Source organism: Labrus mixtus, chromosome 15 (assembly GCF_963584025.1).
Source record: "Labrus mixtus chromosome 15, fLabMix1.1, whole genome shotgun sequence".
In the NCBI taxonomy this organism is placed as follows: domain Eukaryota; kingdom Metazoa; phylum Chordata; class Actinopteri; order Labriformes; family Labridae; genus Labrus; species Labrus mixtus.
This window is the reverse complement of record NC_083626.1, coordinates 4480195-4495562: the sequence shown is the minus strand read 5'-3', so window position 1 is coordinate 4495562 and position 15368 is coordinate 4480195. Positions and strand designations below refer to the sequence as shown.

General features: G+C 39.7%; 1 protein-coding gene across 3 annotated transcripts in view; it reads right to left on the bottom strand.

Moving 5' to 3' along the window:
- Positions 1 to 20: 20 nt before the first annotated feature.
- The window catches only part of prkar2aa (protein kinase, cAMP-dependent, regulatory, type II, alpha A), a 51420-nt gene continuing 36072 nt past the window's right edge, over positions 21 to 15368 (bottom strand). For 2 of the 3 annotated variants that reach the window (XM_061056636.1, XM_061056637.1), the window contains exons 4-12: positions 14873 to 15009; positions 13490 to 13596; positions 6912 to 7053; positions 6196 to 6297; positions 5682 to 5756; positions 5498 to 5563; positions 4537 to 4566; positions 3782 to 3920; positions 21 to 1403 (exon numbers count right to left, since the gene is read on the bottom strand). In XM_061056636.1, the coding sequence (XP_060912619.1) occupies positions 1279 to 1403; positions 3782 to 3920; positions 4537 to 4566; positions 5498 to 5563; positions 5682 to 5756; positions 6196 to 6297; positions 6912 to 7053; positions 13490 to 13596; positions 14873 to 15009 (923 nt within the window). In that variant the 3' untranslated portion in view covers positions 21 to 1278. The remainder of the gene's footprint in view (positions 1404 to 3781; positions 3921 to 4536; positions 4567 to 5497; positions 5564 to 5681; positions 5757 to 6195; positions 6298 to 6911; positions 7054 to 13489; positions 13597 to 14872; positions 15010 to 15368) is intronic. The other variant, XM_061056638.1, reaches the window with a different exon arrangement.

The following is a 15368-nucleotide window of genomic DNA, read 5'->3' as shown; positions in this document are numbered from 1 at the left end:
TCAGGGAAATCAAACAGATGCACATTTTTTAACAAAATGTTTGCTTTATTTTTTTCATTTTTTTTTTCTATCCAGGACAACTCATTCAAGGATAATCAAGGAGAAATAAGCACTACTGTTTTCATTAGAATTTTTTTTCTTTGTTTTTTTTTTACATTTTGTCAGAGATGGATGATGAATTTTATCAGAATTGGTCAAAGTAAAACAAAAAATAATAAATGAATATATAATAACAATACATTAATAATTAATTCAATACAATGAAGTGTGGCGTCAATGATAGAATAACAATTGCCCAGAAAACGTCGGGTTGTTATTGTTTTCACTGCTTCTTCTGTGGTACTGCAATAATCACCAGCACTAACTCAACTCAATCAACAACAGTAGAGGAAGGAATGGAGCGCGCCCCAAAGTTCTGCACCCCGGCCTCCCAAAGAGGAAACACTTTTTTTTTATTTAAATAATATTTTATCAAAGCTTCTGTTTTTTTTATCTTCATAAAACGTTTCTAAAACTTATCTGTCTTCTTTAAACTTCTTTTTTTTTTGCATTTTGATTTTTTCCTTTGAGAGATTATTAAAGTTTTTCATCTCCATTTTACCACAATATGACTGTTTTTGCAAGTGTGGTAACCCTTGTGTTTTTGCGGGTCTGTATCTGTACGCCTGTCTGTGTCTGCATGTTGGTGTGTCCTTTGCTGAGGCTTGTTAGAACAACTCTCGGGTTGTTTAAGTGCTCACATGAATGCAAAGCCTGCACCTATGAAGCGTGACGATCTGTATTTTTAAACGTGTGTGGAGTGTGTGTGCATGATACGTCCTTGCGTGCCTTGCCTGTATCAGGTAATTGCAGCAAAGACATTCATACTATGAGGTTGAAGCTGGCTCAAGCAACACAATGTGTGGCCTTCAACTTGCTGTGTATGTGTTTAGTTTATGTGTCTGTGCATCTACAAAGACAGCTTATCAAGGAGTGTGTTGTATGTGCATGAGGGTGAGCAGACTAAGTAAAGTGAGCGTCTCTCAGTGCCTACATAGGTGTCAGTGTACATATGTGTGTGTGTGTGTGTGTTGTCATACTGTGTGCGGGCATTTATGTACTTAAAAGTGAGCCAAGAACAATTGGCATGGCCTATGTAAAGCTTTTAATGAGTCCGTAAAGCCACTGCATGATGTGAGGGAGGACATATGTTTGTGTATGTGTGTGTGTGTGTGTGTGTGTATGTGTGTGTGTGTATGTATGTATGTAATAGAAGGCACGGAGGGTGGTGTGGGAGGCTCAGTCTCTCAGGTCCATGCTGGAGCCGAACAGGGCCACCAGCTGCTCCTCATAGTGGGCGATGTTCCTCTTCATGATCTCCTTACAGGAGCCCAGGAGGCGCTCAAACGCCTGTATGTCTATTACTGCAGAAAGAGAGAGAGAGAGAGAGAGAGAGAGAAAGGGAATTTAAGGGCATCTGTGTGGAGTCATCTCAGTTGCTGAACAATCCAGTGGGCGCTTTGTTACTAAAGCAAACAATGGCGGCATATTGCTGCAGCATGGTTTGGTTTAAGAGAGCGTGATGATGTTTTGGTAGCAAAAGAGGCGTGATGTGTAAATAACGGCTATAGCATATCACACACACAATCTGTTTTATACTGCCGGCTCCCCCATTAATATAGCAGTTCACTTTTGTCTCTCTTGCGACCTGTGCTGCAAATTGAAAGGCAGAAGGACATTGCCTTGTGGCTCTTCATTCACAAAGGTGATGTAAAAAACAGTGTAATATACCGTTAACGATAATACAAACAATTTAAATGACGGAAACTTAAATGTTTTTTCAGATTTGGTCTTCAAACATGTCCCATTCCTGTAGGATATGCTCTCAGTTTCCAGTCTTCAACATAGAAGTGAAGAAACGGTTTGGACGTGCGAGGAGGAGAGTTTTTTATACAGCCGTAAAGACTCATAAAGTCTATTGATTTTAATACGTGCTTGGATACAGGAACTAAGACAGTCCTGGGACCATCTTAAATGTCCGTGCAGGGCCCAAGAGGGCTTTTTAAGTGCTGCTCATCTTCTCCAGTCACAACATGACAGGGAAAAGGATGAGAGTACAACAGACAGCGTTTGTTTTTGAAGAACAGGGAGTGACATTTCTTTCTGCTCCAAAGCCGAGCAGCTGTTCAGGACTGGTTGTTGTACACTTACTGTAGTACTGTTAACAGAAAGTGAAGTGAGAGACAACACAGAGAGGTGAGTGTAAATACTGACAGGTGATATGTAACACAGGGGATAAAATGAGGGAGCACCAAAAAAATACTGTGGCTGACAACATCGACGATGAAAAATGACGCCTGTGAATAAACAAATAAAAGCTGTAAAACTAGAGCCATGAAAAAAAGGCTGAAGCAGATTTCACAACAGACAGAAGAGAGGTGAGAGAGCGACACAATCAGCTGTTAAAAAAAATCCTGTGTTCATTTTTAAATGTGAAGAGCTGCTCCTCCACTGTTGGGCCTGAATGAGTGCACCCACTTTAAAAACGACATCATTGCTGAATGGCCTCCAATCAAAAAAATAAATACAAGGTCATGACAGACGAGATGAAGGGCGACACATTCATTACAGAATCAATCAAACTCTAAAAGGTGAATATTATCTCATGATAAACTGTTTGAAAAGTCTAATTAGTGGAACATTCACAACATAGACAGTGTTGTAAAGTCTAATGGTTTGAATGCTGCTGAATAATAGTTTATTATTTCAGCTTAAGTTGTATGAATGAAGCAGGTATTTATTGAATGTTATTAACAATTATAGTTTCATATAGAACATGCAAACTCCTTTAGGATGGACAGATTGAGGGTAACATAAACACCTGTGTCATAAAATATGTTTGTGTGTACCCTCCATGTATGGAGGGTACACACAAGTCCTCTAATTGGTCGGTCGGGGTTTGAATCTAACCCTTGGCTCCTTTCACGCATGTCACTCCCCACTATCTCTCTCTGTCCCCAATTTCTGACTATCCACTCACCTGTCTCGAAAATAAAGGCGTAAAAAGCACAAAAATATACTTTGTTTCAATCTCTCAAATCCCCCTGCATTTATTTGACACAGGTATATATATGACAAAGGCATTCAATTACTTCTGAACAAAACTTTTGCAGAAGTCTTTGACTGAAACCTGCAGACCTTTTTCATGCATACAAAGTTAACTACAAATCATGAATAGGATCTTGTTTTGGAAGACAGCGTGTGAGAAATAGAGGGAGAGATAAACCTTAACCATCTTCCTTCTGAAAATATGCAGTCTGCTCCTTTTTTAACTGTCTTTCTTAGAAAGAATTTGAAGTTCAACTTTATGTTCCATCTCATTCTTCTTAAGATCAACTTTTTTTTACTGAAAATACTCCTGATTTTTATTCTGCAGATATGACAACAGGTCCTACTATTTTCTTTGTGCAGCCAGGGCGATCAGTTAATGTGATCCATCAGGTGCTTCACTCGCCAGACAACCAGATAAACAATTCATCTATTCTATACAGGTGTCTCATAGAAACCAACATTTACTGAATTTAAATTGAAATCACTGCTTATTAATCAAAACATGCAGCCACTCGGCTAGTAAAAGGGGCCTCATGAGGGATCGGCTTTTATTTTAGGTGTAACAGTAGTATCAAGTTCCTTGGCATTAGTGGAAATGGTGGAAACAGCTTCTTAATATTAACATATTTGACTCCATCTGGGTTTTTCTTGAGAGCAGACAAAAACATTCAACAAGTGTACTATTTCTTACCCAAACACTTGACATTGCCCACTGCGTAGGCTGAGGCGGCCCGGGGCTTGTTAGTGACCAAGGCCAGCTCCCCGAAGTAGTGACCCCTGCTACAGCGCGTTATCTCCACCTCCGCATTGTCTGCGTGGTCTGCCTTCGTCTGCAGGGGAGAGAGGAGAGGATTAAAGGTGAGAAACCACTGAGCGCCTTTTTTCCCTCCTCCCCCAAGTGAGAAGCACTGAACATCTGAGCAGACCCTCATGTGATTCTAGCTGGCAAAACCAGGGAACACTCGTCTTCTCTGATGGTCTTTGTAGGTGAGTGTGGGTTGTCATTGTCATAGTGTTTACTTTGCAGGAACTAACATGTAGACAGATACAGTCAGCTTCAGAATCATTGTACAGATAAAAAACATTTTTCAGTGTTCACAGGGCCTTAAAACCGGCGTATGACATTTCCCCATGAAGTTTGTGATCTGTTAAAAAGAACCTGAAGGTAAAATGTGCACACCAGTAAACAAACATTGACCCAGACGTACATACATTTTGGAAGAAGGGTAAACTGGTGACACAGATGGTGAGGTTGTGAATTGAAGCCAGAATGTATAAAAATGTCTCTCTTTCCTGACAGATCCATGTCATTGAAAACCGTCAATTTCATTAATACGGCGCATGAAGTATGTAAGCAGTTTTCCACAAGTTACTTTCAATATGAAAAGATATAAACTTTTACAAAACAAAAAAAGTCTGCCACATATTTCATCAGCGTTGTCTCACCTTCATTGTCCTGGAGTGCAGAGGATCGGTCTGTAAACCAAAGTAACCACTGATAGAAACCCAAAGTAGACTAACAAAAACACTTTACAGTTTTTATGTATGTCATTTATCATCAAGTGTGATTTTTAGATTTAATAAAGATCACTGTGTTGTAAGAGGACACAGAGACACGTAAATGGCTGTTTCACACATATGGCCTTCTTGTTACTCAGCACATCTTCATCACATCATATATACTCATCATTAGTCACAGTCACACTTTTTTACAGTCTATGGTGCAGACAGTTTGCCCCCTGTCAAACTCCTGAGTAATCATTTCCTAGAGTGAGGGAGACTGCTGACTGACGTGAGAACTCGATAAATGAAGAAATCAGTGTAAACATGCAGTATAAACACTGCAGTATAAACACTGCAGATACACTTGTGTGTAATGATGAAAGGTGGATGTTTTGGCGCTGCAGGGGGACTGCATGAATGCAGCAGCAACGTGGTGTCATTCTCTGACTCTTCTTTTGTTCATTTTTTACCTTCCTCCTGTAGCAAACAAACGATATGTGCCGTTTAACCTCCACTTCATTCACAAGCTCCTCCATTTCTGAGTAAGAAAGTTTATTTTCTTTGTCTTACTTCCGATTGTCGCCGTGATCCAATGCTGGAAACCTTTGATCTGCTCGCTTGTATGCATTTTCATTTATGAGGTGCTTAGCACTGACGATTTAAGATTGAATATGGGCGCACAGAGGGCGGCTTATGGGGGCTGATCCATGTACACACATTTCCAGGTGGATCATGATATGTAAAGAGAACATTCTGTTTATACGTCTGAATTATTTTGGGCGCATGCCATTTCCTTGATCACTGCACCTACTGTACAGAGGAATGACTGGTGAAGATTCTGTTTACCTACAGCACAGAAAAATAAAAATGGGGAAATCACAAACAAAAAACATGCAGGTCTTACTTTACTCTTCATCATGATCTTGACCTCCCCAGATTCTACGATATAGAAGCAGTCTGCCCCGTCGCCCTGGGGAAAAGAAAACAAACCACTTCTGAATACATGTAAGGTATTGTAGCTCTAAGTAGTGTATATTCGACTTCTAAACATTTCAATGCTCCCCCCTGTATCTCATCCAATTTCTTACCTGTGTGATGATGCGCTCACCATCTGTGAACTGCTTTGCTCCTAATACATCCACTATCTTCATCCTCTCGTTTGCCTGGACAGAGAAAGAGAATGTGAAACCGTGGGAGAATTATTTCACTGACCAGGCATGGCATCATTTACATGACACTTCTCTCTTAAAATATATTTAACTTCTCCGGCTACTCTCTTCTTAGACCATTCACCACACACCCATGCTGTTTACATATTTTGCTTAGTGGTACAAAGAAAGTAGGGTGACATTTTCCCAGAATAAAACATTTGTAGGGATTTGTTGTAGACTTTAGGATAAGAAGATTAATTTTGTATCCATCACAAAGACACCCCCCCCCCCCCCCCCCGTAAAAGCTGGCTGTTTCCTCTTAACTTGTTAGATGGCTAGCTTCACATGTGTTAGAGCCTTCAATAAAAGGAAAGATGTGGGAGGGAAAAAGCTACAAGCTGCTGGAGACAGTGAGAGGATTTTCTATATTGCCTACAGCCAATAAACTCACCTCCAGTGACTTGAGTAAGGGCACAGACTCGATGAAACACTCGTACATCCTCCTCTTCTTGGCATTGTTCTTCACAATGAGTCTACGAAATGTGGCCCGGTCCTAGGAAAAAAAAAACACACACGTAAACAAACAACTCCTGAATGCATGCTATGTGACAGCGAACCAATGTTGCTGCTGTTCTTCTAATTCACCACAAGGAGGAGCTGCAGTAGCAGAAACTCAGCAGAGCGGCGGCTCCATTCATAGATATCAGAACTCCATTCTTAACAAGTATCAGCATCAACGCATTATGTAGGTCCTAAAAAACTGAACTTGCTACCAATTCAATTTAGGTGGTAAGAAAGGCCACACACAGACTTAGAAATGAACTGAGAGGGCATCCTAAAAGAAGGTGAAACTAACAGAAATGTGAAGAAAACAAACACCTAACTGTCAAAGTGAAATGTTAAATCATAAAAAAAAAAACCTCCAGGTAACAATTAAATAGCTCCGCAGTGTTTCAATGAGCTTAGTATTTTTGATGTCTTTTTTATGTAGTGTCTTGACTATGACAGTGTAATTTTCTGCAAAGGATTAATCAAGTATCTATCTATCTATCTATCTATCTATCTATAGTCATTATGATTACAAAAAAACCCCACATCTAATTAAAATCTACAAATGCCACTGGTTGTGCTGCTTAAGTTTGCCTCTGTATGTTTTCATGTTCTTACCAGCCCCCATAACGCTCCTTCCTGGGTGGCGATGATGGTGGCGGCTCGTGGTGTGTTGTACATGAGTGCTAGCTCCCCGAAGCTGCCCTTATTGTCATAATGACCCACGCATGTTCCTGATACGGCTATGTCAAAGATACCCCTGAGAGAGAGAGAAGAGCGAGAGAGAGAGAGAGAGAGAGAGAGAGAGAGAGAGAGAGAGAGAGAGAGAAGAGGGTAAGAGAGTTTGGAGAGGAGAAAAGAAAAACTGGAATGAGGACCAGAGTCAAAAATCAAACACGAAACCTTCAATAACTTTGATTTATTAAATGAGCCAACAGTTTAGAGCTGGAAGGTGTTTTTGTTATTGATCCACTGACTGGTTTAAATACACATCTAATTGCAGATTATCAGTAGCCTCTGGTCAGGCCTGTGTGTTAGCCCACTGAGTGAGAAAATCACTAACTGTGTTTGTGCTGGTTCACTAGTGTGTAAAACTGTGTGCATTAATCTATTCAAGTATATCTTCTCAAACATTTTCAGCTGATTAACTGTGACCATAAATGCATGTGAGAGTAATTTAGCTCATCTGTGAACATAGTTGTATATCTTCAATTTCAGCATCAAACGATGTTGTAATGGTTGTTTCTTATAGGCAGCAATACAATGGCAGAGCTGCTCTGTCTCCCCCTCCCTTCCCTTCCTCCCTCCACTCTCTCTGCATGAGGATTAAACCTGCACTAGGTAATTTGCAGCGTTGTTGCTCAGCAGGATTAACTAGTCATTTTGAAGGATAGTCTGTCCTCTCAGTGGCTGAGTAGTGGGGATAAAACCCTTGTCGCTAGAGGAGTATTAAATTAGTTTGGATTAGCATGAGGATGGGTATGATGATCAGTGAGACCATCTATGCACTAGTTAAAATGCTCTGCTGCTTTTTCTTATATAAAGAATACAATGCAGGGTTAAAGCTGTGATCATTGATAAGTTTCAACACTATACATATCCATGAGCCAATAGGAAACATATAAAACATAAAGCAAATCATTTCCATATAACCATCTTTGCTTTGTAAAACAGACAACTCAGACACACCTTCTAAAATCAACTTGTAAGACCCGAAAGTGACAGTTATAATCTGAGCTGTACCACTGTAGCTCGAGGACAAATGTGTATTCCTTCCAGCACTGAAAGGATGTGAGCATAATAAGAACTCTCCCTGCTCAGTCAACCCGTGGGCAACAGTGACTTTGCTAACTTTTAACCTCTTATGATTGGAGATGAAACATGAAAAGGGATTTGTAAACACAAGATGTAAGATGTTTCAGTGTTATCAGAAAATTGCAAGCACCGAAGATGTGATACATTACAAAGAAAAGATGAAGATGGAGTGCGAGCGGAAGGGAGAGGGGAAGGAGGACAGGAGTAAGAAGAGAAAGAAGAAGAAGGTTAGAGCGAGGGATGACTTTTTAATTCATTCATTTCAAACTTGTTAGTTTGTGGTAAACTTCAGGAGGAAACAATAAGATACAAGTTATTAAAGACGTTCATGCTCTGCTGAAATAAAACAAGTTCAAATAAATTGCATGGATAAATTATTTTGTGTCTTTCTTTAGGGGTGGTTGTTACGTTCGGGTGGTGGGCCATCACCCCAAATGAATGGTAGGGGAAACACTAAGGTAATTTACATAATGATGATGGTTCACTCAATTCTTACCTATCATGATGCACCCACTATCACAGGCTTTTAACTGCTTGGAGAGATCATCAGTTACACGTTAAAAAGAACTGGTGACATAATGTTCCCTGTGTACTAACACAAACTTGAGCTGAAACACTACTATGGACCCACTTCATCTGCATTGGGCATTACAGTAAGCCAAGATTCTCTCAATGTGGGGATGCATCGGTTTAACACCGGCCGATATTTGCCCTATTGACAGACATTGGCCCATACGCAAATAATGTAGTATGAACCAATGTCAGTATGAGGTGTTTACCTGTCATGTCATATAAATGTAATGCTGGCATGTAGCACACCTGATAGGGATGGGAATTTGGACTCCTTTTAGTGATCATTTGGCTCATCTCAGTGAAAAGATCCGTCTCTTTCGGCTCCAAACTGCTCTTCATTTCATACAACTTTGGCTTTTTGAAATCAGTCAGATTTACCAATGTTTCAACCAATGATTGATAAGTGTTTGCTGAAATGATTCATTGTAAATATACTTAACCGTATAATTCCAATAATAACACTGTTTTAAATAATGTTTGGTATAAAAATATATAAATGTTATACCACCGAGCACTCTGAGGGGTGTGGAGAAAAGATCATCCATTCATTCTGTCGTGTACCAAAAAAATAAACAAACAAACAAAAAAGAAAACATCTCTCAAACCTTCAGTCACTCACATGTAAGAGCTGGCACATTGAAGAACCTACTGACTCAGATAAGAGGTGTTTTTATTGGGTAGAGCAAGTCACCTAGATTTTTTTGTGGTCAAACAGGACAGAAAGGCATAGTGGCCAAAAAGTAATGAAAAAAACAACAACAACCCACCGATATCTGCTCAAGGCAATCATCTTAATCAGTACATGCTCAACATATCAACATACAATCAGTGCATCTCTATCACAATGTGTTTGGGCACTGCTCTCTTTGAGTTATTTTAACAAACCGGTTTCTATGACTGACTCCATCAAAAGCTTTGGATCCATCAATAAAACTCATGCTGATGAGTTTTGACATTTATACCTGTTTACAATTACCTTTAGTGCATATATACACACATCTTAGCGGTGATGAAAGTTAATGAACTCATTTAATCTCTCAAGCAGAATTCCTTTCAGGACTTTATGTGTGCTGGCTAAAGCAATGGGCCTGTAGTTATCCATGCTTGAGAACTTGCCAGCCCTGTCTTTACTGACTTGATCTAACAGAACTGACAGCACCGAGAAAGGTAATAGCCCATTAATCATGAAGCAGGTAAAACAAACTGAAAGAAGAGGAGCTGTCCTCGGACTGGCATTTAAAAGGTGGTCAGCAGTGTTATGGTCTAAGCTGCTTGATTTGTTATTTGACACTTCATGTGAACTAATCCCAGTTACAGCATAACTCTCCAAATTCCCTGCTTTTCTGTTGCAATATTAAATGTAACACTCTAACTTGTGTGATTTCAGGTAGAAGTTTTAAATAGCTCATCAGAACAAAAACTAATGACCCCTTTCCTACGATATGTGTTAACATACCCCCATCATATGGTGCATTCCATTTGATCTCAGAAGTCAGAAATTCTGAGTTGCCAGTCTGATACGTTATCAGGAACGTAGGTTCGGAATTCTGACTAGGAAACTCAGAGCAACTTCAGTAGTCAGAGTAAAATCCATCATGGCTGATGCATGGATCAACAGTAACATTTAACTGTAACTGTTTATAAGCAACTTAGTCCTCTTTTTGTGTAATTCAATTAATCACACCAAAAGTATCATGCATGTTCTGTCTGTGGACATGTCATGTTATTTAGCTTGCAAACTATCACGTAGTGTGTTGTAACCACCTGGTATTAGCTAACAAAACAGAGGTACTCCTGGAGGTGGCCATGTTGCTTGTCCAACTTGTTGCCAACTCGCAACTGGAACGCGGTTAACTCGAGTGTGACGTCATTACCAGCTCCGAGATCGGAGGGAAATGGAATGCACCGATATCTTTCCAGCTTGCCCCTGAGCTTCTGTGTGAATTCAGTTGATAAATAATAAGTTTCTGTTGTGTGTAAAGGGTGATCATAACGTTCTAATGGGACACAGGGTAGCTAGATGCTGGAGGGATTAGTTATGCTACTTTATAACTTACTTGAGAATAGTTACAATACATGTTGTAGACTAACTGTTTCCTATAATTATGCTTACAGTAATGCAATCGGGATGTAGTCTTATGCATCAGTGACATAATGAAACACATTGTTATAAAAAACGTGTTACTCAAACTTGTTTTCTTTCCTGCTTTTCTTTCTCAATCCTGATTATCCCTCCATTTCTGTGTGTGTCCGCGCTCACACCCCACCCTGCTGATGACATTAGCTACCTCCTACGCCTTTAAGAGGCCAGGGAAAATCCCCGGGATACTATATGACCAGGCAGGCGTGCTGCTCTTAAAGGTCATCGCATGTCTCTTGTACAGGGAGCATGCTGTGTTAGAAAGTAGTGTGTGTGCAGATGGAGAGATAGCACAAAACAAGTGGAACTGTACTGCTGTGCTGAACTGATATGTGCCATGCCAACAATGAATCAGGGTGGGATAAACAATGACCAAGCACCAGGAAAATACTCCTCAAGTAAGCCTATTCTCACTTTGGTGGCAGGGTTCAAAAACAACAACACCATATTAAGTCCTTTTCTAAGCTATGATCACTTAGGTTAATAGTTACAGTATACAAATGACTGTAGCTGGTGAACAAAGATGTTAATCCTTCTTCAGTCATTGGTGCGTATCAAAGTTGTATCCATCACTTAATAATCAACAATCAAAATGTTCAGTAAAAAGAGTATCTATTTCACTGTTCCTGCAACATCTTACTGAATTTCATCCCAGGCGACTAAACCTGTCCTGTGAGGCATGTGTACACAGCAACAGTTTGCATTAGCAAAATGGCAGGAAAATCACACACAGCCTTCATATTCACTGTATACAAACACAACACTACATTAATAAACACAAGCACAACTGTAAAAACCAGCAAAATGGCCATAGTATTGTTAATTTGTACACATTTTTATTGGTTGTGTCTGCACTATTTTTTGCATTTCAATATACAACAACCATCTTATATGTCCTCAAAGATTCCCAGTATATGTCTGTGTCAACATTTCTGTCCCGTTCTGAATGTGTAAAATAGACAACTGATAACATCCAATTTAAGTCGCCAGCATGTGATAATAATCAAATTTAAATCATATAATGGTATACTTCAAGACATCAGCAAATATTGTTTCATTGTCCAAAGAATGAGAAATTCTCATTAACAATCTTCTACTCTCTGTATAGATTTACCATATAATGCAGTTTGAAACATTCAAACAAATTAATAAGTAATGGATAATGGTCTTGAGCTTGCAAAGCGCTTTTCTAGTCTTCTGACTACTCAAAGCACTATTATCACATGGTCTCACCTTCACATTCACACACTGATGGTAGAGGCTGCTTTGTAAAGTGACCATCAGAAGTGACTAATCCCATTCATATACCGCCAGCGAAGCAGCAGGAGCAACTTGGGTGTGCCTAAGGACACATCTCACATGTGGCTGCGGCAGGGGTTGATATTATGTTAAATTTGCCAGTGGCCCTCTGGGCCACTAGTTTTCAAAGATCACTGGCCCAACCATTGTAGCCGCTGGCCCAGGAACGTTACTTTTGATTCGAAAAATAACAGTCACCAATTTACTCTTGAACCATTCAGATGCTAGAGTAAATTACAACTTTTATTTAAGCTCTAGTTATAAAAATATTTTGTATTTTTCTTATATTTATGTGCTCATGTTTATTCACCATGCTGGTAACTGTAAGAGTCTACTTAATCTGATTGATATTAATATGAGGTTGTGATAGAGCTGGAATCTCTCCTTCTTTCTTCTCTGTGAGAAACTCTTCATCCTTAGATCTTTACTTTAGGAGCTCTCTTAAGGGCTAAGATGCTTTGTGAATAACTTTTATCTTTACCATGATCTAGTCTTTAACTTTAAGGGGAAATTTAGCTGCAGCGTGTTCCAGCTCCAGCTGTCTGTCACTGTGGCTGAAACTGTTCTGTTTTCGTCACGCCCTGCTGTCACTCAACTCTTCCGGTGATTTTTTCCCTTTGAATGCTGATTTAAGCTCGGCTTTTGTCGGGATCTGGTGGTTTTAAAACCGTTTTACGTGTGTTTTAGTAGAGAAAACAAAAGAAAAAAAAAAGATCTGTGTGCGAGTGTACAGTTCGAGAGTAGTGAGCGCGCTCGCTGGAGGGACAGCAGTGAAGCCGTCGGCTGCCTTTCAACTATGACACACAAGTACGCGCACGAGCGCGTATAATACGTTGATGCTGTAGCAGTTATTAGCGTGACGTTTTTAAAATAATTACTGCCAAAACACCAGTATTACTGGAAAGCGCTGTGAAATTGAGAACGTATTACAGTCTATTTTTTTTTCAGGCAGTATTTTAACTGAATTTTCAGCTGAACATGCAATCAGCTGGCCCGGACTCTATCAATCATTCATCCGGGCCAGCGGGCCAGTTATAATGTCGATCCCTGGGCTGCAGGAGCTGGAGATCAAACTCTCAACCTCATCTCTCAACCTCAAGTTGACGACTGACTCTACCAACTGAGCCCTTAAGAAAAACAGATGACTGAATTTTGTTGCGTATTTCAGTGACATAAATCCATATCGAGTTTTAACTCACAAAATGTGCACACAGTGATAATCTTCAGCTTTTTCAGCTCGTAGCAGTGACTGTGGTGTAAAATATGATCACCTCCAGCCTTTTTGTAATCCAAGCCCCCTTAAACATACATTGTTGAAGTAAACAAATGTGCCAGCTTTTATGATCCAATGTGAGTGTATGCCACCTACCTCTCAATAACGTAGAAATTGTCTCCATCGTCTCCCTGGTCGATGACGTGCTCCAGGGGCTGTACTAGTAACTCAAACATGGCGTCCAGCACTTGTGAGAACTGCTCCTGGAAGGGGGATCAAAGGAAGGATGTCAGACTCAGATGAGGTGGAAAAAGAAGGACAAACAGAAGAAAGTTTTTCAACAAGCAGCTTTAGGTGGCATCTAGGCAATGTGAGTCGGGTGTGTGACTACACTAGATTTTTAAAACTCGGATACGATACTCTATATATACCAACAATATGGATACCTGCTCCGATACCGCAGCAACAAAAAGAGATGTCTGTCCTAGGTACCCATGTGAGTGCTGCTTTTGATGGTAGACGAGATGAATTAAATGATTCCAATTTAATTATTCCATTAGGAACAATGTTGTTGTGTCTGGAGTCCTCACAATGTCATAGATTTCTCAGGGTACATGTCAAGTGCTACACGGTTCACATTGTTATCAGAAATAGGTTTTGAAAATATCAAATCAATTTTGAGTACATCCTCTCAGCTAAAACAAACAAGGATAGATAAAGTAACCACATAACCAAACATCACTTTCAAAATGTCTTTTTGTAAGTCAATCTTCTTGTACCTTTATATGGGAGGCCTCTCCGTCGTTTAACTAGAGCAACAAATCATTGACCTTATCAGAACATTGCAACATGGGCTTCTGTGATTTTAGATTTCAGGCAAATAGCACAAGCAGATTAGGCTGACTGGAGATTGTATCTGTTCATGAGCAGGGTGCACATGCAAAGATTGTTTAACAAGTTCTCCTTTGTCCTGTTTCCCAGTAGTGGACAGTATTTCTCTCATTCCTAAAATATCTTTGTCTAAATCTATCATCTGACCTGCCCCAAGAGCAGTTCCACAGCTTCTACAGTAAGTACGGTTGAGACGTCCTGAAGAGTGTTAAAAAAAACAGGAGGGAAACCCTTTTACTTTGTAGCAAATCCAATGGAAAGACTCTGCAATAAATAATACTTTCATTAAACATAACATCTTTCTTAAAATGTTGAAGTTTAAGTTTCCTGTGCTTTTACTTTAAAGTGTCTTTTTTCATTTGTTTTAGTCCACAATATGTAGATAAAGTTAAATTCAAAAACTACAGTATAATTCACCTTCTGTGAATGTAATGATTGGTTAAGGGAAAGCAGAAGCCAGGTGTTACGGTGATTTTAGCAGTTAACTGTGAATATAGCAGTAAAAGTAAAATGAGCAGAGAAACATAATGAATGCAGTTTCAGGACACCAGTCACGTTTGCTGTTGAAACCTTGAAGAGAAGTTTAATGTTTGCGACTTTCTTCTTTCATTTGTCACCCGCAGACATTTCTTTCTTACTTCCATTTACCTGATCTAGTGTTTTGAAGAGTAGGATGTCTCGGCAGGCCTCCTGCAGTCTGCAGCGCTGTTCATCTGTTTTTGGATGGACCACTCTGGGCTCCGTGTCCTCATCATCATCGTCGGGGTTGAACGCCTCTGCACACACTGGAGGAGAGACGTTTACTCAGTTAACACATTGCATTAGCATGTCAAGTATAATTACATCAGGTATTGTACACATTATCTATTTGAAAGTAGATACTTTTTCTAAGCCTTCTTTGTCAGTGCAAATCGCTCAATGTTTAATGGGCAAATAAATGGGTTTAAAACCAGCTGTTAACATGTTGGTTTCAATCTGTAAATTTTTGCTATTATGTTGCAAAATCACTTCTTTAAGAAAGTGATTAAGTACTTTGGCTCACAGCAGTGCTTTTGAATTTTATTAAGATTGTGTACAACGTTTGCATTAGGTTTCCTTTTCCTATTCAGCCTCGGCCAATCATGCTTCATGTTTGGGACCAGAA